The sequence below is a fragment of the Xenopus laevis genome, chromosome 6S (genome assembly GCF_017654675.1).
Source record: "Xenopus laevis strain J_2021 chromosome 6S, Xenopus_laevis_v10.1, whole genome shotgun sequence".
NCBI classification, from domain to species: domain Eukaryota; kingdom Metazoa; phylum Chordata; class Amphibia; order Anura; family Pipidae; genus Xenopus; species Xenopus laevis.
Genome location: NC_054382.1, coordinates 82782917 through 82809209, shown reverse-complemented (window position 1 = coordinate 82809209; position 26293 = coordinate 82782917). Strand labels below are relative to the sequence as shown.

The 26293-nt window shown below is 38.6% G+C and overlaps 1 protein-coding gene across 2 annotated transcripts in view; it reads left to right on the top strand.

The window, feature by feature from the left end:
• The first annotated feature begins 4138 nt into the window (after positions 1–4138).
• The window catches only part of kiaa0319.S (KIAA0319 S homeolog), a 32774-nt gene continuing 10619 nt past the window's right edge, over positions 4139–26293 (top strand). The window contains exons 1-13 of one of the 2 annotated variants that reach the window (XM_041567762.1): positions 4139–4296; positions 8945–9028; positions 10601–11331; positions 12967–13123; positions 14990–15088; positions 15965–16062; positions 18659–18746; positions 19067–19156; positions 20562–20694; positions 21787–22015; positions 23982–24105; positions 24409–24541; positions 25389–25537. In XM_041567762.1, coding sequence (XP_041423696.1) covers positions 8986–9028; positions 10601–11331; positions 12967–13123; positions 14990–15088; positions 15965–16062; positions 18659–18746; positions 19067–19156; positions 20562–20694; positions 21787–22015; positions 23982–24105; positions 24409–24541; positions 25389–25537 — 2074 coding nt within the window. In that variant the 5' untranslated portion in view covers positions 4139–4296; positions 8945–8985. Of the gene's footprint in view, positions 4297–8944; positions 9029–10600; positions 11332–12966; positions 13124–14989; positions 15089–15942; positions 16063–18658; positions 18747–19066; positions 19157–20561; positions 20695–21786; positions 22016–23981; positions 24106–24408; positions 24542–25388; positions 25538–26293 lie in introns of those variants that run through there. The other variant, XM_018269524.2, reaches the window with a different exon arrangement.

Here is a 26293-nt window from a genome sequence, read left to right as displayed (position 1 = left end):
GTATACATTCACTAAATCCAATCATCTTGTGTTTTTTTTAGTACAGGCACCTGCTGCTTCTATGCTATGGTATTTCTAGGTATGCTTAATCCCTCGCCTCCCTCCAGAGTTGACAATTTATTGGCCTGTGTATGGGGCACACTGATTACCACACTTAACTAGTTGGATAGTCCTGTTTGTCAAGGACTGCATTAGCCTGTCTTAGGGGTCTCCATCGGTCCCTCTGTATTATTTGAATGTTTGCCCCAGCCAATGATCTGCCTGAATGCCCAACTCATGGCTAAATCTTCTTTGGCAACCTTGGCAAGTAAGCAGATCTCACCATGTGTGGCTGCTTTAGTGCAGATGAAACATCAACACAAACAACCCTTTCCTGCTAAGCCAATTCAGCAAGAACCATTGGTTCTAGACCACATTCCATGCTGACTTTTGGCATGACCAATGATCAGATAGTGTGCATACTGACATTCTTAAATTCACTATTGTCAGAGGCTTATCAGTTTACTTCTGAACTGTCTTGGCTGATTGCCCTTGCATGTAAAGGAAAACATTATAATACACAAAAGCCATGAATATCTTGTAAATTATATCCTTATAAACGGTGAGTAGTGATGTCATCAGTTATAAACGGTGAGTAGTGATGTAATTTCTGTCACATGACTCACTAAAATTTGTGTATTATAATTAATAAAGTACACCCAGTTGTAAAATATGAGGATATTATAAGTTACCTCGGAGTTCCATGACCTGTATAAAAACACTCTGCCTTCGGCCTCGTGTTTTTATATGGTCATGAAACTCCTCTGTAACTTATAATATCCTTATTTTACAAGAGGGGGTACTTTATTCACTATATATTTTATAGGGGACAGTTCACCTTAACCAGGGAAAAAGCTGTTTTTGATAAATCTGCCCCTAAGTATTTGCCTACTAGGATAAATGATTTTCTGCTATAGTAGTATAAATCAATTGGCTTTACCCTTTCAGAAGCACCTAAAAACTGGTTTTTAATTTACCTTTGGCTGGATACAGTTTTTAGGTGTTTCCTAAAGGTTAAGCTAATGGATGGATACTACTATACCAGAAAATGACTTTCTTCCTATGAGGCCAATACTAAGGGGCTGATTCACTAAGCTCGAGTGAAGGATTCGAATGAAAAATACTTCGAATTTCGAAGTATTTTTTGGGTACTTCGACCATCGAATTGGTTAAATCGTTCGACTATTCGACCATTCGATAGTCGAAGTACTTCCCCTTTAAAAAAAACTTCGACCCCCTACTTCGGCAGCTAAAAGCTACCGAAGTCAATGTTAGCCTATGGGGAAGGTCCCCATAGGCTTGCCTGTGATTTTTTGATCGAAGGATTTTCCTTCGATCGTTGGATTAAAATCCTTCGAATCGTTCGATTCGAAGGATTTAATCGTTCGATCGAACGGAAAATCCTTCGATCGATCGATCGCAGGATTAGCGCTAAATCCTTCGACTTCGATATTCGAAGTCGAAGGATTTCAATCCGAGGGTCGAATTTCGAAGTATTTTTAACTTCGAAATTCGACCCTTAGTGAATCGGCCCCTAAATGTTTAAAATGCTCCATAAGAGTTAAAAATTAATAAACAATGAAATTTAATAAAACCCATGTTGAAATTGTATTTACAAATTAGTTTTTCATGGTTAAGGTGAACCTTAGACTAAGCTATAATTAAGTATATATTTATAAGTAAAAATACTCCATATTAAACCTGCCACGGTCGTGTAGAAGTCAATGGCAGATGTTTTATACAATCTAAATTTGTGGTTTTCGGGGCATCAAATCCGAAAATCGTACAATTCGGATTTTTCATGATTTTCCAGGACCAAAATTTTGCCAGTTCATTTATTAATAAATATTGTCAAACTATGGATGGGAGTTTGGGTGAAGTGGAGAAATATTTGAATTTTACTAAATAACCCACTTAATATTCCTGTCTCTAGTGCTTTAGTCTGGCAGCTCCGTGATCCAGGAGCATTCTGAACGGTTACAATTTATATATTTTTTCCTTTCCTGTTTGGAATTTTAAAAGGAGAAAACATTTTTTGTAGAAAAAAAACTAGTTTTTCAAGATTTATTATACCCTCATGCTGCTAAATGTCTAAATAAAAAATAATCCATCTCAAACCTGAGGTGGTCATGTAGAAGTAAATGGCAAATGTCCCATTTACAGTTGGAAGATATCATGATCTGAGCTGGGTTTCATACAATAGTCCAAAGAATTTGTCATTTTCGGGTGGGAAAAAAAAAAACCAGGAGTTTTTGTACAATTTGTATTTGTTTATGATTTTAGTCTTTTCCCTGCACTAGATTTTTTTTAATTTTTTTACAGTTAATGTACTGATAAATACAGTAGGAAGGTGAAAGAGAGTTTGGTCAAAGTGGTTTTAAGAAAATAATTTTATCAACTAAGCGGTTATTTACTAAAACCCGTAAATGTTCTGATTTTAGTAAATAACCCGCTTAGTTGATACAATTATATTTTCTCAGCAGTATATGTGGAATATTGAAAACTATTGTATCAATTCTAACAGCTGCCTGTAATGAAACTCAGGGATTTTGCTCAGCAGGGCCAAAGATAACAAATGTATCAACTAAATGTATCGATTTAGTTGGTGACCCCCGAGCTGCTTTAGAAGGTGAAAAATTAAGCTTTACACTTCAATACTAGAAAAACGGTCACAAATGGAAAGTAGTTGGGAAAACAATCTGAAATCATCTGAACTGAATCAAAACCAATTTATTGGGTTTTATTTAATGTTTACATGATTTTATAAGAGACTTAAGATCCAAATTACAGGAATATCTGTAAATCAGAAAAAAAACCCAGGAGAAGAAATGTGTTGCTACACTTGGGGGTGCCATAAGTTACGCACCCCAAGTGATTGTATTTCCTTACTTGACACCCTGGGTCAGTGATTCTATAAGCAGAAAACTGCTCTGGCCCTGGGTTCTTCCATAGAGCACGACTGCCAGCGATTGTCTTCCTGCTCCTTTTAGAAGGAGAGGGTGCTACTGCTGCTAATTTTGTAGTTTCAGCTACATTCTTCAAGAGGTGCTATGGTTTAAAGTGTATTAAATCCCATTCCCTCTCAATTGACTAGCCTGTTGGTGAGTTCGATTTTACTTGTGTTCATGTTTACATTGCTTTATAATGACAAAAGGAAGCAATGTTGTGTTTAATGTGTTACAAAGCAATCAAAAAAAAGTGCCATTGAATTAATATACATGGAGATTATTTCTTCTTAGTGAGATTACCAAATGAGTGGCTACTCGCATGCTGAGCCAAATAGGACTGATAGGCCAACAGTCAAATCATGCCATCGACCTCTGAAGCCTGTCTGACAAGGACTGTGTCAGCATATCCATGTGGCACTTGTCTGATGAGACCTTAAACTTGGGCAATTTTGGGCCAGGCAGGACCTTTTGAGGGACACATACAAAGGTCAATGAGCTGCAACTCTGTCTGAAGGGATCTAGTTGGCAGCTAGCCTGTGTATGGCCAGTTCAAGAGTGTAAAGCTAGCCAAGCATGGAACCAGGGCCAGATTTTCTGTGTGGGTGCCCCTAGGCTGCACATCCCCAGTGCTCCTCAGAAAGCGGTTGGGCAGCATGACGCTTGCTGCCCTAGGCCCTGGCCTTTGTGGCCTCGCCACAAATCTGGGCCTTCATGGAACAACATTGCCCCTTGACTCCAAATCCAGTAATGTGTATGGGGCCAAAAATATGGCTAAACATTAGCAATTCCAATATCACTTGGTAGAGGTAGAAAGTCTAGCGATGGGCGAATCTGACCCATTTCTCTTCGCGGAAAATTTGCCAAATGGCTTAATTTCTCTGAAATGCATTGAAGTCTATGGGTGACCAAACATTGTTTACACTCCAGTCTTTTAACCCATTGTCTATGGGCATCATTTTTGCGGTGAAACATCACTAAACACCCAAATACATTCTATGCAGCAAGAGGTGGGCTAGTACTGACAACACCATACAATGCACTGCAAAGGGTACTGGCACCCCAAATACATTTATTCTGTTGTTCTGTGTCAGTTTTCCCCCCACACGAATGTATTGTTATCGTGTGTGTGTGTGTATCCATCCTCCCACTGTCTCCTCAGAGCACACGGTGTGACGCTTCATCCAGGGACCCCTCCCATTCTCCACAACAGCATCTTTTCTACTACTCGCTCCGGCCCATCCTTGGACAAGAGCAGGTGGAAAGGGGCCTAGGAACGGGTTAACAGCCGCTATTTTCCTGACTTCATGAGGTAATAATATACACCATGGTTTTCTATGCATGGCATCCACTTTTGTGTTTAATGGCTTGATTCTAGTGCAGCGCTCCCGCCTCTTCACATTGCTCTCACATTCACAGCGCATTGGCTTGGCGTTTGTCTTTCACTCAGCAGATATAAAGATGCCGTTTCATTGAAGCAATACAAGCACGTCTGATAACCGCCACACCTAGAGCTTTCGTTTATTCATTTCATCTATTTTCTGCACAGAAGCGCAAATACCCCTGAGAGGCACTGCCCCTGCCTGAGCTGCTTGGAGACAGACGCAGCAACACGTCCTCCTTACACATTGCTCTGCAATAAACCTTTCATATCCCTAATATTTCCCAGTGAAAAGAGTCGTTTTTACCTCACACATCCCCACGTATGTGCGATAAAGCCCAGGAAATAATGATTTAAAAAAATGATATGTAAGGAGATGTCTGTTATTGTCCCTCTGACAATAGAAATAAAACGAACCAGCACTGGGATTTGCACAAATGCATTAGAGACAGGCACAATTCAAACAAAATGTAAGAGAACATTAAACAGACCTCGAGGCTTAATTCTATTACAGGACATGAATCAGGGCATTTCTATAGGCGGTGCCATAATACAATCTATATGTATAAGGTTGGCACGTTTTCTGGGTATAAAAATCTGCCCTTTTATTTTTATCTTTCTTCTGCATTGATAGCATTGGCTTCAAGTACCACTTTTACCAGTCAGGCCAGAAAAATAGCAACTAGGTGACAATCCTTAACAGGAGTCCAGACAGCAGTCATTTGGGTTGCAGCACTTACAGCCAGGCATGACATACACTGGAGAATATGTAGTTAAAAAGCCTTCATTTGAAAACACATGGCTTTGGATGTGCAACAAGTGCGACTGAACTATATTATGACAGACTCATACTGTGACAGCTCAGTCAGATGGGAGCAGTAGCTACAGTATAGTGTAACTAAAGGATGCTGAATCCCACAGGAAAATCATTTTTCTGCCCTAAATTTGTGAATAACACTTGTTTTCAATTAAACTGCCTATAAGTCAGCTTCCATCAGGCATTCTTAACCCCCTGGAATCCTGGAGGGGGGGGGGGCTGCATCCTTTGTAGTTGCAATAACAACCAGTAGGTAATAAGTTGGCCATCCCTACTTTATAAAATAATGGAACCCCTCTTCTAGTTCCTGCCACTATTTAATTCATCCCTGCTTGAGAGAAGGGCTGCTGGATGCAAACCGCAGTGTGGTAAGGATCATGACAAATGCTGTAGGGTACAGGATATACAGGCAACAGAATACATTATTCCTTTGTCTCTGCTTTTGTTTGTGGCCCGTGGGGTGATCAAAATTACAGAAATTATTCTGCAAAAACTCCAGATGCCAAACATTCTGTATAATAGACCCTATACCTCTACCAGCTTTCCACAGTCAGGCCCAGATTTGTGGCAAGGCCTTGGGCTGCAGCATTTCAGGGTCACCAGGCCGCCCAGCCACATCCAAATACAAGCACCGGAGACTGAATTGTGGGAAATTTGAAAATCTCCTGCATGTCTCCAGTGCCGGACCAGTTCAACGCATGCGCATTCTATATGTGGATGGGTAGGGGATGAGGAAGGAGACAGGTAAGGGGAGGGAACAGGACGGGGAGGAGAAGGGAAGGAGGCGAGGGGTGAGCGGAGCGACCCAATGGCGTCTGGATAGTAGATCCGGCCCTGTGCACAGTAATTTCATATGATTTTATTAATTATTGCAGACAGATTTGCACCAGGTTGTTCAGATCAGCTAGATGACAGTTGCGTGCATGCTAGAAATCAGTTAGTGATTCTGTGTCAGCACACAACTCCTCCACTGTTTCTGGTGCACGTTCAATGGTGGCCACCCCACACCATAGAAGATTCAATGTAGACAAGAAAAGCACCTTCTTAATGTAATAAAAGGCCTTTATTCAAACACGGCACAGACCAATAGTAGCAACGTTTCAAGCCATCTCTGGCTCTTTATCAAGCTAACACACCTGGTCACAGAGATTTCCTTTTAAACATGTTAAAACAGCGCCATCTATTGACATAGTAGCAACAAGTCACGGCAATTTGTAGCCACTTGACAAAAAGCTATTCAGATTTTCTTCAATAATATGCGCAACTGGATGTCTTTCTTTATAAAATATTATGTAGATCATACTCTCTATTTAGGCCTGCTTGAAATCAGGGCAATACTGGGCCATTGCAGCACATTCATCATTTCGCTCTTGAGCCACTCCATTGTTACTTTGGCCATGGGTTTGGAATCATTGTCGAGAGGACTAAAATAGCTTCCTTTGCAATATCATCCAGTATTTTTCACACATCATTTCTTCAGTATAAACAAGAAGTCCCTGCTGACTGAGAGCAGCCCCACAGTGGGGCACATTTACCAACACTGGGCAAAGTTACCTATAGCATTCAATCAGTGATTAGCTGAAAATAGAACAAGGAATGCAGCTGACTGATGTGTTACTGCCCATGGGCAAATATGCCTAATGTTGATAAATGACCCCCAGTATGTTTATAGTCATACTGTGGGGGGGGGGCAGATTCTGTACCTGCAAAGCAATGAAACAATTACTTGATAAAGGGCCCGAGTGGTCCGAAACGTTGCCTCTTTTCTGTATGTGTTTGGGGTGAATAAATTTTACACTTTTTCAGCATTCAGTGTGCCACTGGAATTTTTCTACATTTACACAAGGAACAGAAACATACAGCAATGAATTCACTGGGCATTCCCATGCCCTCCCGATTGTCTTTAGCTTGTGCTGACGAGGCAGTAGCAATTTTTGAAAGTGAATTCTTTCGCTTTCAAACCAACAGTGACTACAGTATATCAGATATAAGGTTAATAAATGCCATTTAGAGTATCTTATTCTATTGCAATACTTTTATCCAATATACATTGTAGCAAGTAAGAAGTTAAAGGCACAAAACAGAGTTTCATTGAAAGATTACACTTTAGCTATCCTTAAGACTCGTAACGCTGACTGCACATAAACTGTCAGTTCTTTTCAGCTAGGTTGCCCAAGTGTCATGAATAATCTCAGATATTTAAGCAAAATCCCATTTTCATTTTATATTTCCATTTGAGGTTGTCTACAAAAATATCAGCTTGTTCTTCTGCCTGTTTTACTTCTGTACAGTACATTGAACATTTAACTACCAGGGTTTTTATTTTCCTGAAATGTTGATTTTCCCTGCACTAGTCAGTCTGTGGCTTGAAATAAAGGGCAAAGTACTGGAATATTATATGTGAGATCTGTTGCTATTTCCCCTTTTGAATGCTTTCCCATGTGTCAGATCAATTCTAAAATAAACTGCTTAATTTCACACCTCTTGTAGTGCCCCAAAGGGGAATTATTATCATATTAATAGGGATTAGCATTTTATAGTCAGGGCACATGTTTGTCTAACCCCATAGGTGTAAAAGCCTCATTAACAAAACAAAAGAAGTGTATTTTATACAATTTTATATGTAAAGCACTTGCATTATTTAACTTGTTTTGGCCTAATGAATGAGGCAATATAAGCCATTTGAGTGAATATATTAAAAATTAAAGTCTCCCAGCCATTTTTTTTAGTTTTAGCAGCAATTAGATGCTTGACCCAAGACAATAAAACATATTTCTGATACAAATCCCTATATTATGCAAAATAGCATTTTTTTTGTATTTAGACCCTTTTATCTTGTTACAGAAGCGGAATTACATGTAGGCAGATTTAGAAAGCCCAGGTTATCCTGAAAAAAAATGTCGTTAAAATATCGTGTGAAAGACAAAATCTGAAAATTGTTTGTTTAAAAGACAAATTCACAAAAGTTTAGCCTAATTCCCAGAAGGATTTGTTTTTCAAACCTAATTTTGCTGTTTACAGCTGCTACAAAAAAACTGTTGTTCTTAAATTGGTTGTCTGAGTCCACTCCTTCAATTACTGACACCCTATATCTTCTAAACCAACTTTGTTAGCAAGAAGCAATAAGGATACAATCAGCTGAACCACCCCTTAAAAGATCATTTACTGAAATTTGGCAATATTCTGGGATCAAATTGTCACTAGCTCCAAATCACATACTTTGGACTTGCTACAATATTAAGCTAATCCATAAAGGTTCAATGAAAATGTCTTTGTATTCTTTATTTTTATTCATTTTATTACATGTGTACTATTTTAGAATTTTGTAATATTTGCTGAGTGTTAGGTAGTTTAGTAGTTTGGTTGTATGATTGGTGTAACTCATGCGTATTAATCTCTTGAACAATCAAGATGGCTCCACCTACTGTTTTATAACTGAATGAGCTTCACTGTTCAGCCTTCATCTTTTGTCAAAGTTTCTGCTTGTTTAACTTGGAAAAACAATAAAAATTATTTAGAGAAAAGTGGAGGTTTGTGAATTTGGTGGCAAATCCGTCATTTTTATCTCCACTTTTATTTTGTCTCAATATCACCACTTTTGTGAATTCACCCCTATATGTTTCAACATTGTATAAATAACTTATTATAAATAGTAATGTGTATAGTCACAGATGTATTCTGTAAATGTACCATAAAACACATTTACCTGTATGCCGCTGATGTATAATGATTAATATTATGTACAACCAAATCTTATTACAGGTGTTGGGTATGCACAATTCAGAGTAAGAACTCTTCATATCATGAGGCTATACACTTACCTCAGCTTTCTATGCATCGTTTCAGGTGAGTACTCTTTCTTTATGTTCAAGATGAATGCACCATTGAGCTTAACTCAGCATTCCAGAACACAATTGTTTTTCCTGATAAGAAACTCATGTATTGTTCCATGCACATATATACGGTACCTGTAACTCTCTTGTCACCTACCAGCTGACCTTATATTGGATTTGTTGGTAAAATGAAAATTCATATTTTTCAAAAGTTTAACTACAGTGGCCCTCAGTAGGCAAGTAGTGATATTTTTCTTTTTGACCTTCCCATCATCCAAATTATTTGTCACCTGTTACCTTATAATATAATTCAAGCACTTGACATATATTTTGCCTCACCCCTTACAGCAGGGGTCCCCAACCTTTTTAATCCGTGAGCCACATTCAAATGTAAAAAAGTTGGGGAGCAACAACAGCATGAAGAACTCCAATGGGGTGCCAAATAAGGGCTATGACTGGCTATGTGGTAGCCCCTATGTGGACTGGCAGCCTACAAGAGGCTCTACTTGGGACTATAATTCATTTTTATGCAATTAAAACTTGCTTTCAAGCTTGGAATTCAAAAATAAGCCCCTTCTTTGAGGACCCTGAGAGCAACATACAAGGGGTTGGAGAGCAACATGTTGCTCTCAAGCTACTGGCTGGGGATCACTGCCTTACAGTATTGGAATCTCCAGAAGGAAATATTTTGTCATGATATTTATTTACTTCTTATGATGCTCACATGACTGAGCTATTCCACAATTCCCATGCCCCAGTGGCTGAACTACCGGGGGAGCAGGGGTGCGAGCGGGCCAGGGCCCGCACCCCCTCAGGGCCCCCCCGGCAGTCCGTTCGCCATTGGAAACTGGACCAAATGCGGCCGTACGGAGGGGGCGGGGCCCGGCTGCGCGTCACGCACCAGGGCCCGCCCCCCTCAACGAATGCTACTGCCATGCCCTTTGCTCTGGAAATATTTGTGGGAGGAATTGATGATTTCATAGAATTAACAATGTACACATTTGGGATCTCTTATCCAGAATGCTTAGGACCTTGTGCCAGCAGATATCAGGCAATAATTGGCTGATAATAGTATGCAGTCGTTTCCTGACAGAGCACAAAAAGACAACTGTTGCCTGACTAAGCACAGGCAGTGCCAATATTTTTCTGTTTTGGTGCCTTATTGTCACATTTATGGGCTAACATGGTAATTTAGGTGCCTGAAATAGCTTCATGTGATATTGCCCTGAAACATTAAAAAGAAAACAATATGTATTTTGTGTTCAGTATGTATTTATACTGTCTTACTTAACTTCAAGTACAAGATACTTGTTATAACAAGAAGAAAAAAAAGCTATTTTCGATCTAGCTATTTTAAAAGCGAAGTTCAAAATCTCAGTCAAAAATGAAGGTTTGTTTGTTTAAATAGGGCACAGTGGTAAACGTCTTTGCCATACATATGTCAGGATAAAGGTTTGCAGAAAATAGATCCCATGCATCCACTTTACTTTTTCTTGACAAGAAAAAACAAAGGGCTAAATTCATGTAATTTGTCCTTTACTTGTAAGCACTGTAATACATTGTATTTCTTTTTTTTTTTTATCAGGCTCACTAAGTGAACAGTGCCAGGATGGAGCTACTTTTGCTGATGCAGCTATATCACCCAATTTACAAAAAACACATATTATGAGAGTGCCCAATGCCCGGACCATGTCTGATTGCACAGCTGCTTGTTGTAACCAGTCAGGCTGTGACCTCTCTTGGATGTTGGGCAGGCGATGCTATATTGTGAACTGCCAACATAAAGAGAGCTGTGAGCCCCAGAAAGTGGAACACATGAAGCATGTGAAATCCTTCCTTACATTTGTTCTGAGACCTTCTGAAAGATTTATCACATTGCCACTTGGTAGTTTGATGTCTCACAGAGGATACCCGTTGGAAGAGACTGATGAGTCTGATGAGGACATAGCGCATTTTAAAGATCTGTCATTCCTCAATAAGAATCCTAGTTTCCTAGATCTTGCAGACTACAATGATGAATACAGTGATCCCAAACTAGATTTTCTTCCTTTAAGTTCCAAAATAGATCATAAAGAAAACCAAGGTTTAGACTATATGGGGTGGAATTCGCCCTACAATGAACACGATTCAAACTCTACGGCAGTAGAAATTGGCACACGCAATGAGAAGCCAGAAGAAGAACTGATGGAAGTACCTACCTCGACTGTAGAGCAAGTATCTGAGCCACCTTTACTAATGAACATCCCTCCTCCATTGAAACAAGCAGAAGGAAGTATTTCACATCCAATAGAAACTGATGCTGACAGTGCAAGTGAGGTGATGTATAGCTTTTAATATTTTTACGCGCCCGCCCCCACTACCTCACGCAGGCGCAAGAGCGCCAGCGTGCAAGCACGGGAGCACTGTGGAGTAGCGCATCCCCAGCACTCCCCATAGAGTGGCTGGGAGGCATGCAGTCCCCAAAATGTGCCGCCCTAGGCCCGGGCCTATGTGTCCTCACCACAAATCTGTATCCCCCAAAGTGACTTCTACTAAGCATATCTTTGAGGTTGGGACTCCTCTTATAGCATACTGCAACCTTGTCTCCCAATACCTGTCTCAAAGTTTCATCTTCTAACGGAATTGTACAATGTTAATACCCCTTATGCATGTGCTATCTGTGCTATAAGTGGTTATAAACCTTACTGCTTCTTTATCTTGAGTCCTTTCTTTTGTTTTTAGCAATTGGGATCGATCTCTGTATAGAGCGCGTTGATATGCTTTTTTTAATTGATTTTGTAGAGTATCCTCTTTGTCTCAATCTCAACTCAATCCTGCTTGTTCCCTGAAAAATTCATTGCAGGAGCAATTTCTTTTTAATCTTAAAGGAGAAGCAAACCCTAAAGTTAAAAAACCATACTACCCTACTTTGACCCCCCTCCCTCCAGCCTAAGTGTTACCCTGGAAAATGCCCCTAAGGCTTTACTTACGTCTCCGTACAGATTTTGTCCAGTGGAGTTCACGAACACCATCTTCTTCTTCTCGGGAATCTTCAGAATTCGCAGCGGCGCATGCGCAGTTGGAGAAATTTTCTGTTTCGCGAACTGCAAATGCACCGAAACTCACGAAAATTGCTGAGTCGCCGGTCTCATTCCGAAGATTACCAAAGCAGCTAAAGATGGCGCCCGTGAACTCTGCTGGACAGAGTTCCTGTTCCTGACAGCGGACTTGTCACCTTAAAGGGCACCTGTTGGCTAAATACATTATACCTAACCAAAGGTGTGGGCTGATAGAGCCTGCACTCTGGTTGGGGTTAACAGTAGTTTTTTTTTAAAATTGCCCCCTGCCAGAGCTAGGACACTCACAGTGGGAGGGAGCTCCCAGTGTTCGCTACACATATAAATGCTGTGGAGAGAGGGTGAGTGCCAGCGCCCTGCCAAGCAGACCAATTGACAAAAACAGAAAAAACAGCCAACCACCTTCCCCCCCCCCGTGTCCAAGTGTGATCAGGCCTGGATTTGTGGCCTGAGTCTAGGGCGGCGGAGTTTTAGGGGAGGCATGCCGCCCAGCCGCATCCTGAAGTGTATGGGGAACGCATCGGTCCCCAGCGCTATGACGTGCACTTGCGCATGAAGGGGGAATGGTGCTTGCTGAGCGTGATGTAAGCGTGCATGCGCCGTAAGGTCTCATGCATGGGGGGGGTTGGTCAAGGTAACAGAAGGGAAAACAGCAGAGGGGAGAGCAGGGGTGGGGAGCTGCAGAGGGGAGTGAACAGAAACTAGGGGTAGTTCAAATATGTGATTAATATGTAATTTGCATCAGATCCTTATTGGTCTTTAACAGGATAATTCCAAAAGAACATTTTAGGTGTACAGTGGTGCAGATGGGTCATACATGCATGCAGTCAACTAAACTGTGATGTCCATGTAAAATTTTCTGAAACTAAATTGTAATTAATACCCTTTTTTTTAGTCAACAACCATTTTACCCGTTATCATACAAACCTTCCCTTCTGTTACTGAGATGACAACTATTCAAGAGGTAACAGAACCCCAAACATTATCAACTCATCTGTCTTCTGCTGCACTGCTAGAACATTCTGTTGAACACACCACTGCAAAGAAGCCATGTAAGTAGCTCTAAGTATTAATATTAGTAGTAGTTGTATTATATATAGTGAATAAAGAACCCCCTCTTAATATAAGGATATTATAAGTTACCGAGGAATTTCATGACCATATAAAAACACGAGGCCGAAGGCCGAGTGTTTTTATACAGGTCATGGAACTCCGAGGTAACTTCTAATATCCTCATATTTTACAACTGGGGGTACATTATTTATTATAATACACAAATTTCAGTAAGTCATGTTACAGAAATGACATCAGAACTCACCGTTTATAACTGATGACATCAGAACTCACCGTTTATAAGGATATAATTTACAGGATATTCATAGCTTTTGTGTATTATATAGTGAATAAAGTACCCCCTCTTGTAAAATATAAGGATATTATAAGTTACCAAGGAGTTTCATGACCATATAAAAACACGAGGCCGAAGGCCGAGTGTTTTTATACAGGTCATGGAACTCCGAGGTAACTTCTAATATCCTCATATTTTGCAACAGGGGGTACTTTATTTATTATAATACACAAGTTTCAATGAGTCATGTGACTGAAATTACATCAGAACTCACTGTTTATAACTGATGACATCAGAACTCACCGTTTATAAGGATATAATTTACAAGATATTCATGGCTTTTGTGTATTATATGTAAATATAATCACATACACTAAAATCAGCATACAATCAAAGTGAAGAATAATGTTGTTAAAGTGTACTGTAATTTAGCATGTTTCGATGCCAAATACTATTGCAGATATATTTGTAAATGCATTGTATTTACATTTTTTTCTTTACAAGTTTTTTCTTTTTCCTAATAGTCTCAATATTATCTCATGATGTCCTCTGTAAGCAAGCTGTGATCTTCCTATAGGTGAACTTAAATGTATGAGAATATGTAGTAGAAAATCAACACCTAAAATCTTACTTGATAAATATTCAAACACTTGAAACACCTTGGAATGTATCTGCCTTACTTTGGCAAGAATTGTAAAGGCCACTTCCTTATGAATAATTACAAAAATGATAATAATAAACATAGGGGTGTGTATAATATAAGTGCAAAATTTGCAATGGTTGTTATCTCCTGTAGGAGGTAGGATTTCATGGTCACCTGTTTAATATCAAACATCTTACCAGTTGCTATGCAAAGTGCATTATTCCTTAAACCACAGAAGATCTGTTTCCTCATTATATTTTATATCTGAAGTACTCAACCTTAGTAAGTATTATAGTTGGCATTTAACTCCATAATGAATTGCTTTAGAATTATCTAGTGGTACTTTTACAAATATAAATTATGATAATATATCAATACCCAATACATAAAAGGTGATCCCCACTGTGTATTATTCTAGTACAGTAGTTTCCATATATTGTTTTACTACTGCATTGCTTCAAGTCAGTTATAATATAACATACCTCTATTTACCTGAAGTAATTAATGAAACATGTGACAGTAGGGCCTGCAAATAAGCCTATGTCTTGATTTAATCTTTTTAAAGGAATATAATAAGTGAGTTCTATTGATATCGCCACATAACCCCACTGAATAGAAGAACATTAAGGGGGTTATTGAATGATTTGTTGATAAAACAGAGCAAGTATTCAAATATTTATTATTATGAGCATTTTACTGTTGGAAGGAAATTTTTATTAAAATATGCAAATGAGGTAACCTTGACAACAATAGCTGCTTACATGAAGAAACACACTGCTTTTTGTGCACACAAAAAAGGTATTCCAAAGTGTTTTAATCAATACTTATAGAAATGTAAAATAAATGCAAATCCTGCTTAAAAATAGGGCATTCATAGTTCAAAATGTCAAATATGTGTGAATAACAAAATATATGTGTACTTGACAGTTCAGCAGCTGACAGTTTCCACTCAAACAGAGATACTAGTAGTCCTGCCCAAAAATGAAGTAGAACTGAATGTCTTTGTGGCACCTGAAGCACCAACAGGTAAATTACTTCTTATAAAGACTTCTCACTAGACTGGTGTACAAAAGGCTGATATCTTTTATTAGCCTGTTTCAACTGTAATTGCTACATTGTATGGAATGCAGAACTCATTTCTGACAAGATTATATACTTTTTTGTGATTGGTCTATGAATGGCAGGTGCATTATCTGATAGTCATGGCCTGTGCAAAAGCAGAAACACTCTGGCGATGATTTAAATAAATGGGCATTTCTTAACACCAGTTCAGTTATCCATAGAAACCAATTAACTCTGTCTTAGGGCTCTTACAGACGAGCGTTTTTACCTGCGCTCCCCTGCGTTCCGTTTTTCTGCGTTCAGCCGCAGGGGAGCGCAGGAATAGACGCATTACATTTTTTCCAATGGGGCTGTACTCACACAGGCGCATGTAGGCGCCGAACGCGGGTTGAGACGCAACATGCTGCATTTTTCCTGCGTTCTGCGCCTACACGCGCCTGTGTGAGTACAGCCCCATTGGAAAAAAAGTAATGCGTCTATTCCTGCATTCCCCTGCGGCTGAACGCATAAAAACGGAACGCAGGGGAGCGCAGGTAAAAACGCTCGTCTGTTAGAGCCCTTATAGCTTTTAGTAGACTTATCAGGACTTTCTGCTGATTGGTTGCTTTTGGTAACTGCACTGGTGCCATTTCGAACCTTAGTAAATGTCCTCTTCAGCCTTTGCTCATTTTAGCATAGAAAAATGAAAGGTTATTTGCTGCTAAGTATTTCTTGAAAATGACATAGTACCTATACTATGGATAATGACTGAGACAGATTACAGTGAATTAAGTATATATATCTATAATATACTGTATATGTGTATAATCTCAAAATAGGCCGTTATATCTTTCATTGAAGATATGCCTTACTCTTTTGAATGGAGTTTGATCAATCAGCCTGTGGATCACCAGGGTCATCTGGATGCAAAACATGCAAGAACACCCAAACTCTCCCAGGTGACTCACAGCTACTTACTACTCACACTTCATTTGTCAGTGACTTTTTAATATACAGTTAGGTCCATAAATATTTGGACAGAGGCAACTTTTTTTCTTATTTTGGTTCTGTACATTACCACAATGAATTTTAAATGAAACAACTCAGATGCAGTTAAACTGCAGACTTTCAGCTTTAATTCAGTGGGTTGAACAAAAAGATTGCATACAAATGTGAGGAACTAAAGTCTTTTTTTAACACCATCACTTTATTTCAGGGGCTTAAAATTAATTGGACAAATTAAAAAACTGAAAATAAAATGTTAATTTCTAATACTTGGTTGAAACCCCTTTGCTGGCAATGACAGCCTGAACTCATGGACATCACCAGATTCTGGGTTTCCTCCTTTTTAATGCTCTGCCAGGCCTTTACTGCAGTGGTTTTCAGTTGCTGTTTGTTTGTGGGCCTTTGCATTTAGCTGGATTTGAGCAGACCGTATGTCTCTGAACACCTCAGAATTCATTCAGCTGCTTCTGTCCTGTGTCACATCATGGATAAACACTAGTGTCCCAGTGCCACTGGCAGCCATGCACACCCAAGCCATCACACTGCCTCCGCCATTTTTACAGATGATGTGGTATGCTTTGGATCATGAGACATGAGTTGAGCCTTCTCCATATTTGTTTCTTGCCATCATTCTGGTAGAGGTTGATCTTGGTTTCATCTGTCCAAAGAATGTTTTTTCAATACTGTGCTGCTTTTTTTAGTAGTTTTTTTTCCAATCTAGTCTTTCTATTCTTGATGCAGTGCACCCTCTGTATTTACTTTCATGCAGTCTTCTCTTCATGGTAGACTTGGATATCGATACACCTACCTCCTGAAGAGTGGTTTCTCTTCACCATGGAAATGATTCTGTGATCATCCACCACTGTTGTCTTTCGTGGATGTCCAGGTCTTTTTGCATTGCTGAGTTCACCAGTGCTTTCTTTCTTTCTCAGGATGTACCAAACTGTAGATTTTGCCACTCCTAATATTGTAGAAATTTCTCGGATGGGTTTTTTCTGTTTTTGCAGCTTAAGGGCAGGATTCAAAGGACAAATCCGGCGCGATCCGACGTGCTGCGCAAAAACGCAGGCGTCACGTAGGATGCGACGGAAATAAGGTAAGTAATGCTAATGTCGGATCGTGTCGCGTTGTTGATGCGATGTGACATGCAGAAGCAGCGTGCAGCGTCTGCATCTGACAGTTGTGTTGCGTTGCATGAACGCTGGGACACAATCCGACAATAGAATTACTTACCTTATTTCCGTTGCATCTGAAGTGAGGCCTGCGTTTTTGCGCATCACGTTGGATCGCGCCAGAATTGTTCCTGGAGTCCTGCCCTTAGGATGGCTTTTTTCACCTGCATGGAGAGCTTCTTTGACCACATGTTGTCTGTTCACAGCAAAATCCTCCACATACAAGCACCCCCTCCCTCAAATCAACTCCAGGGCTTTTATCTACTTCATTGATAATGACATAACGAAGGAATTGCCAACACCTGCCCATGAAATAGCCTTTGAGTCAATTATCCAATTACTTTTCAGCCCCTGAAATTAAATGATTGTGTTAAAAAAAGGCTTTAGTTCCTCACATATTTATGCAATCTTTTTGTTCAACCCACTGAATTAAAGCTTAAAGTCTGCAGTTCAACTACATCTGAGTTGTTTCATTAGAAATTCATTGTTGTAATGTACAGAACCAAAATTAAAAAAAGTTGTCTCATCCAAATATTTATGGACCTAACTGGATGTGCTGCTTCAATAAATCCTTCTATATCTGTAGATGAGCTGTTTACAGCATTGTATCTATATTAGCAACCAGTTAAAGGGGGTGTTCACCTTTGAATTAACTTGAAGGGGGTTCTGAATAGTGAGAAAATTACGATTCTGATAAATAACCCCCTTAGTATTATGTCGAGAGTGATATTATGAAACAATTTGCAACAATTTGCGTTTCTTTTTTTATTATGGTGTTTTAGAGTTATTCAACCTTTTAATCAGGTGCTCTCCAATTTGCAACTTCAGCAATCTGGTTGCTAGCATCCAAATTACCCTAGCAATCATACATTGATTTGATTAATAGACTAGAATATAATTAGGGGAGTGCCTGCATAGAAAGTATCAATAACAATAAATTTGTAGCCTTACAGATCATATGTTTTTAGATGGGGTCAATGACCCTTATTTGAAAGGTGGAAAGAGTCAGGAGAAGTTGGCAAATAAGTAAAAACTTTAAAATAAATAAATATTGAAGACCAATTGAAAAGTTGCTTGGAATCGGTCATTCAATAACCTGTTAACATTAACTTAAAGATGAGCCACCCCTTAAATGCAGGTTACTCTCTTTCTCTTTGTATTTAGCAAGGTACACATAAGGGATGTCTGAATTAATTTTGGCATTTTACAGTTACATAACCAAAATTTAGCATAGTTCAGTTACCCTTAGGAACCAATTATATATCCTCTTTCACGCTTTCATAATTGTAATTGCAGCAAAAGTAACAGCTGGTTGCTATAGTTTATAGCACATATGTGTTAACCTTTATTTACCTGTGAGTTGCTTTCTATATTTCAGCTTTCTCTTGGGATATATGTATTGAAGGTTGTGGTGTCGAATGAGAACAGTTTTGGAGAAGGATATATAAATGTGACTGTCAAACCAGGTAAAAGTGTTTTGCTTTTGTGAAGGTTTTCTGAAGGTTGTCAATTTGAAAAAAATCTAGGAATGTAGTCTTTTGGAATGTGATTAGTATTTCATATTAGTAGCAGTTCCACTTGAATGCTAGCAGTTTAGTCATTTGAAATTACACCAAAACTACAGTTACCCTGATAAATCCTGAAGGCTCAGACAATGATAAATATCAGATTTTTATCAAAGCAATTGAATTGGTACAGTATATCAAATTGTGAGGTTTGATGAAGAAAATGTTTGCTGTGACTTTGATTTAATCAATTACTATAATACTGTATATCTTTTCTGTAGCAGCCCGAGTCAATCAGCCACCTGTAGCTATTGTGTCTCCAAATACACAAGAAGTGTCTTTCCCTACATCTGCCATCATCGATGGAAGACGTACGTACAAATTAGTATCCTAACACTGAAATTGTTCTTTAATACCTGTAATATGCAATTTTCTTTCAGAAAGAAGTTAATGAAATGTACAAATATTTTTAAGTTATTGGGGTATTTTTGTTACTGTTCTGTCTAAATGTTTTAGCATAACCATATTCGCTTGGCACTAGCTTTTTAGGCCAGAATTCTGATCAACATAAGCAGTCACCCACTAAGTCTAAAGGCTGCACTTTGAGGGTTATGTAATTTGCAAAGATTTTATCTGGATTGGTACATATCAACTAAAAGTTACTAGACCCAATATAAGGATCTAGAGTTTTTTGTGGATAACAATGTGTCTAATTCTGGACAGTGTCATTCTGTGGCCACTAAAGCAAATAAAGCACTGTCTTTTCTAAGAAAGGGCATAAACTCAAGGGATGAAAATATAATTTTGCCCCTTTATAGGTCCTTGGTAAGGCCTCATCTGGAGTATGCAGTGTAGTTTTGGTCTCCAGTCCAGAGACGTGTAACTAAACTGGTTAGAGGGATGGAAGACTTAAATTATGAGGGTAGACTGTTAAGGTTGGGGTTGTTTTCTCTGAAAAAAAGACGCTTGCGAGGGGACATGATTACACTTTACAAGTACATTAGAGGACATTATAGACAAATAGCAGGGGACCTATTTTACCCATAAAGAGGATCACCGTACCAGAGGCCACCCCTTCAGACTAGAAGAAAAGAACTTTGAAGTAGTGTAGGTAGTTCTTCACAGTGAGGACAGTGAGTTTGTGGAATGCACTGCTGGATGATGATGTGATGGCTGATTCTGTTCATGCTTTTAAGAGTGGCTTGGATGATTTCTTGGACAAGCAAAATATCTAAGTCTATTGTGATACTAAACCTATAGTTAGTGCATAAGTATATATAGTTTATGTGAGTTTATGGAGGGGTGCAATATATGATACAGCACCATTCCAAATTTCCAAATATAAAAAGCCTTTATTTGACACATGGCTTTATTATCTGCAACATTTACAATGTTTCTGGCCTGCTCCCGGCCCTTTATCAAGTGTATGGAGGGGTCAGTGTGTGTGTGTATGGATGGATGCTGGGTTTCATTTGGAGGGGTTGAATTGATGGACTTTGGTCTTTTTTCAACCCAATCTAACTCTGTAACTATATAAGCTTCCAAGTTTTTATTACAGTATTTGTGACTTATCTAGATTTAACTACTAAATAAATGCAACAGCATTGAAAGTACTGTAGCTATTGCCTCTTGGTAAAATAAAAGGGATGAAAGAGGGAACTATACATTATGCATTGTTGAAAAAAATCGAAATTTCTGTGCCACTTGTTTGAAATAACCTTTTTGTTGCTGAGCTGTGGTTTGGAGATATTTATCTTTGTAATATTTCAATCACAGAAAGTACAGATGATGGTAAAATAGCCACTTACCTTTGGGAAGAGATTGAAGGTCCTGGAGGAGAATCTAAAAATGTAGGTGACTCTCCAGTATTGCATGTAACAGAGCTGGTAACAGGAAACTATACCTTCAGGTGAGATGCAAAACTTGTGTTTGTGAAATGGTCAGGAGTAATGCTGTCATTTGTGCAAAATATTGTGCAGATATTGTGTGACTGAAGTGTTACTTTTAACAGCAATGTGCCATGTTCACTTGCATTTTTTCCAGGCAGTGTTTTAAGGTACCTAAGACACTGTTATAAAATCTGTAATAAACTTTTGCCATGCTGGTAGTACAACATACCTCCCATCTGTCATTTTTTTGACAGCTCAACCCGCAGTCCCGGATTTGTCACTAAAATGTCCCGACTTTCTCTTTGATCTCCTGCACTAAACAGGCAGAAAAAGATACAACGTTTCTAACTTAATTGGCTTTTGGCAGAAAGGCCAGAAAAGCCACCAGATGCACTTAGATACATTTGTAACAATTTAATATAAGCAAAGAAATGATTGTAACAATTTAAGAGAAGCAAGTCTCTTGGGGAAATGGTGACTTTTAGCTCAAAGGGCAATTCACCTTCATTAGCAAAACTGTAATAACACATAAAAACCACATAAATGTGTTCAAACTTCCATAACCTGCCAAATTCTGTAAAATGAACATGGTAATTAGGGGGTGTGGCCACAAAAATGGGCATGGTCAAAAAAATGGGAGGTATGGTAGAATAGTGCCATGCTCTAGAACAATAGTCATATTTTCCCCTTAACCTGTCCCCTGTGCTCCTGTGTGTTCACATCCTGCACCCCTGAAAAATATGTCAGCAATGACTGACCAAATATTTCTTCAGGCCTTTAGATCCCTTCAGAGCGATAGAAAAAAATCAATACATGTGGCAGCTTTTGCCAGTATTTCTTATGCATGTTAGTCTCTTTTCCGCTTACTTTGTGTCATTGGAAAAATATTGCATATCCATGAAATATATAAAAACACGTAGCTATAGTTCCTCACTGTACTAAATGATTTTACTGTGACTTATTATAATATTGTGCATTGAGGAATTATGCTCAGTATTTTATATTAACATTGTTATTTATTTCTGGATCACAATAATATTCCATTAAATAGTTTAAGAATTTAACAATTAAATTGAAATAATACTCTTCATTTTTTCTTGCCCACTCTGCAGGTTAACAATCACTGATAATGAAGGAGCAATTAATTCGACAACAGCCCATATTACAGTCAGCAAACCCATTGATTATCTGCCTGTTGCTAATGCTGGCCCTAATCGAGTTATAACATTGCCACAAAATTCTATAATTCTAAATGGAAATATGAGCAGTGATGACCAAAAAATTGTCAGCTATGAGTGGTCCTTGAGCCCCAGCAGTAAAGGCAAAGTAGTGGCCTTGCAGGTACATTTAGTATATATGTTACTATTCTTACTGTCTTTTAGTAGCAAATTTGTAGCATGGGTAGGTGGGCAAAGCCAATCAAATGCACATGCATCATGAATCATGAACACCAAAAAATGAGTGCATAAGTAATTCAATTATAATTTACAGTTGCCATGCACTGGTAAAAAATTGTGCTTGCTTCAGAAAGACTACTAAAGTTTTTATAGACAAACTGCTATGTAGCCAGGCTCAGGTTTACATAGCAGATACAATGGTATTCTTGAGAACTTTTCTGTTATCTACCATGTAACCTGTGCCTTTTCTTTTTTTTTCAAATTGAATGGCTTGCCCGATGGCTACACAGCAGCTTGCTTATATAAACTTTAGTAGTCTAACTGAAGCAAACACATCTACTAGTGCAACTTAAATGTACATCATATTTTAACCATTTTAAAACAATTAAATTTTTTTGTGTTATTGTTTTTTAAAGGGGAAGGAAACCTAGTCGGCGCAAAAACCCTCCCCCCCTCCCGTGTGTTGCCCACCCTCCCTCCTCCCCCTGGCCTACCCGTCCCGCTGGGCAAATGCCCCTAACTTCTTACTTACCCTTCTGCGCAGGTCCAGTCCAGGGAGTTCACAGACGACATCTTCTTCCACGCGATCTTCTTCCTGCTTTGAACGGCGTTTTAGCGCATGCGCAGTAGGAGCATTTCGCCGGTACGCATCTACTGCGCATGCGCCAAAAGTCACGAAGTACTTTTGGCGCATGCACAGTAGATCGTAACGGCGAAATGCTCCTACTGCGCATGCTCCGTTCAACACACACGGGGGGGGAAGGGTTTTTGCGCCGACTAGGTTTCCTTGCAAATTCATCAGTCTAGTTGCTAGGTTCCAAATTACCCTAGCAGTGATGAAATGATTTGAATAACAGACTTGAATATGAACATGGGAGGGCCTACATAGAAAGTAGAAATAACAATAAATTTGTAGCCTTAAATTTGTAGCATTAAAGTTTTATAGATGAGGTCAGTGACCCTTATTTAAAAGCTGGAAAGAGTCATAAGAAGGCAAGTAAATAAAAAACTATAAAAAAAGAAAAAACAAAGGCCAATTGAAAAGTTGCTTAGAATTATCTATTGTATTACATAATAAAAGTTAACTTAAAGGAATTGCTCAGTATAAAAATAAAAACTGGGTAAATAGATAGTCTGTGCAAAAAAATGTTTCTGATATAGTTAGTTAGGCAAAAATATAATGTATAAAGGCTGGAGTGACTGGATGTCTAACCGAACAGAACACGACTTCCTGCTTTTCAGCTCTCTTCATTTCCACGGACTGGTTACCAAGCAATAACCAATCAGAGACTTGAAAGGGGGGGGGGCACATGGGTCATAACTGTTGCTTTTAAATCTGAGCTGAATGCTGAGGATCAATTGCAAACTCACTGAACAGTCACTGACTAACTCAGAGTTAGAGAGCTGAAAAGCAGGAAGTTGTGTTCTGTTCTGTTCTGTTACACATCCAGTCATTCCAGCCTTTATACATTACATTTTTGGCTAACTAATTATATGAGAAACATGTTTTATTTTGCACAGCCTATCTATTTACCCAGTTTTTATTTTTATACTGAACTGCTCCTTTAAGGGTAAATCACCCCTTAAAATATATATATTATAGTCCACAAGCACTGTTAATTCATGTTTATTTATGCTTTGGTCTGTTAACACATAAGGGCTAATTGCAATATGATGCATTGTTTTTTTCCCCAGAATTCCAGCCTTATTGTGGCACTTGATAAATCATATGAAATTGGAATCAATGTGGGTGATTAATTTCTTGTGTGGTGATCAGTGTGGAAACAGTGTGAAACAGTGTTGAACTAAATAAAAGCTGTATCACTGGATGGAAGGCCCTTGGTGGGGCATATACACTAGATGGTGTTTAGTAATACAATGTATACATCTTTCCTATTATGCATTTTCAGGGTGTTCACTCACCATATCTACAGGTATCTGCAATGCAAGTGGGAAAATATACATTTGAACTGACTGTGACTGATTCATCGGGACAGCGTTCCAGTGATAACATTACAGTGACAGTACAGCCTGGTATGTAAAATAAGCTGAAGACTAAGAGGCAGATTTATTATTTAGGCATGGTGTTTGGGGGATTAAATGGAAATGAATTATTTAAGTAAATAGCTTGCCAGATTTTAGGGAGTGAGATTTTAATAAAACATGATAGACTAAAAATATGTGCCTTGTGAAATAAACGTGGTGCTTGAAAGATCAAATGAGTGAAAAAATTCACATCCACATTTTTGCTTTCCTTTCCCCCAAATCCAGTGCCCAGATGATAATGATGAAATCTGCCCTGTCTCAGTAGTACATTTCTTGTTATCTCTTCCACAGAGCCGAATACCCCACCTGTTGCAGTGACAAGTCCGTATAAAGAACTGATTTTACCAATGGATTCCACAATATTAGATGGAAGTAAAAGTAGAGATAATGAAGCCATAATAACCTATAAGTGGGAATATATCAGGTACTAATACTAACTAAATATTAACTCTTATATATGAAAACACCTTTGAGGTTTAGAGTGAATATTAGCTGTGTGTATCATACTAAGGGGGTTATTTACTAATGTGGGACTTTTAAAGGGGAAAACATTTTTTTTCCGGCCAAAAAAATGTAATTTTTCATGATTTATTAAACCCTGATGTTGTTAAAAGTCCAAATAAAAAACGACTCCAACTCACACCTGCCAAGATCATGTAGTCAATGGCAGATGTCCTGTTTACAGTTGTAAGATCTGCGCTGGGTTTAGTACAATAATCCAAAGAATTCATGGCTTTCAGGCGAAAAAGTTTGAGTTTTCGAGCGTCAAACCCGAACAAATTATACAATTTGGATTTTTTCACAATTGTATAGAGTAATTTCCAGCGCCAGATTTTTTGGAGTAAATGTAATTTATTGATAAATAAACCAGTGCAACTAGCATCAGGATTTAATAATTAGCCCTGTAGCATCAGCTTATATTACAGACCAACCTTTTTTCTGCTTGATAATTTGCGATTACCTTAGCTTCTCAACAGCTGCTCAGAGCCCACTGAGCATGTGAGTGTCGCAGACACTTTCCAAGATGGTGACCCCCTGTGACAAGTTTGATGTCTTGGATCATTGCTGCTATTGAGAAGCTGAAACTTTAGGCTTGTGCAATAAGTTCAGTATATGGCATTTTTAGCCATTTCCATTTTCATTTTTAGGTGCAATTGGCAAGGTCTATTTGCTTTTTCTGTACCACACCTTTGTACATTATTATCTAATAACAATTAAGACATTTTAGCATGACAGGCTTGTAAAGTTTACATAATATGCAACTATTGTAGTGGTCCATCCAAGGTGGCGATTCAGGACAGCGATAAGCCAATGGGACTGGTGACTGGGCTCCAAGTTGGTGTGTACATCTTTCGTTTGACCGTAAAAGACCAACAAGGCTTAAGCAGCACTGCTACCCACTCTGTAACAGTTAAAAAAGGTAAGTACCAAGGTTAATGAGATCGTAGAAAAAAAGCAAGATAAAAATGGGGGGATGTAATATGTTTAGTCAGCGCAAAAAACATTCACAAAGACCATTGTTAATGTTAGTGACAGGTTTGTGTTCTTTTTGGCTGAAAACCACGAAAAAATATTGTAGTTTTCGCAGAAAGAAACAGCGTCAAACCCCAAAAACGCTGAACATTTAATGAGGGTTAAAACATCTCCAGATGGTTAAAGGGACATCTGCAATTAACTACTTTTACATGAATTTGGCACTTTTAGATATAGTATTTTTGCAATTGGACTTGGAACAGATTCGGGGCATAATAGATCAAAAAAACTCGTCTTTTTTTAAAGCAACTTTAAAAAATAACCCCCTAACAGTATCCTCTCAATCTGTGGAATCATGTATATCTGTATAAAAATTACCTATTTATTTTTTTCAGTTAAGATGATGTGGAATTATGTGTGGAAGATAAATAGGAGAGGGTCTGAGTAAAATAATAAATAATGAAATTATAAAATTGTGCGATTAGTTTGTTTTCTGGTTGCCATGGTCAGTGACCCTTATTAAGGGGCCGATTCACTAACTTCGAGTGAAGGATTCGAAGGTAAAAAACTTAGAATTTCTAAGTTTTTTTTGGGCTACTTCGACCATCGAATGGGCTACTTCGACCTTCAACTACGACTTCGAATCGAAGGATTCGAAGTAAAAATCGTTCGACTATTCGACCATTCGATTGTCGAAATACTG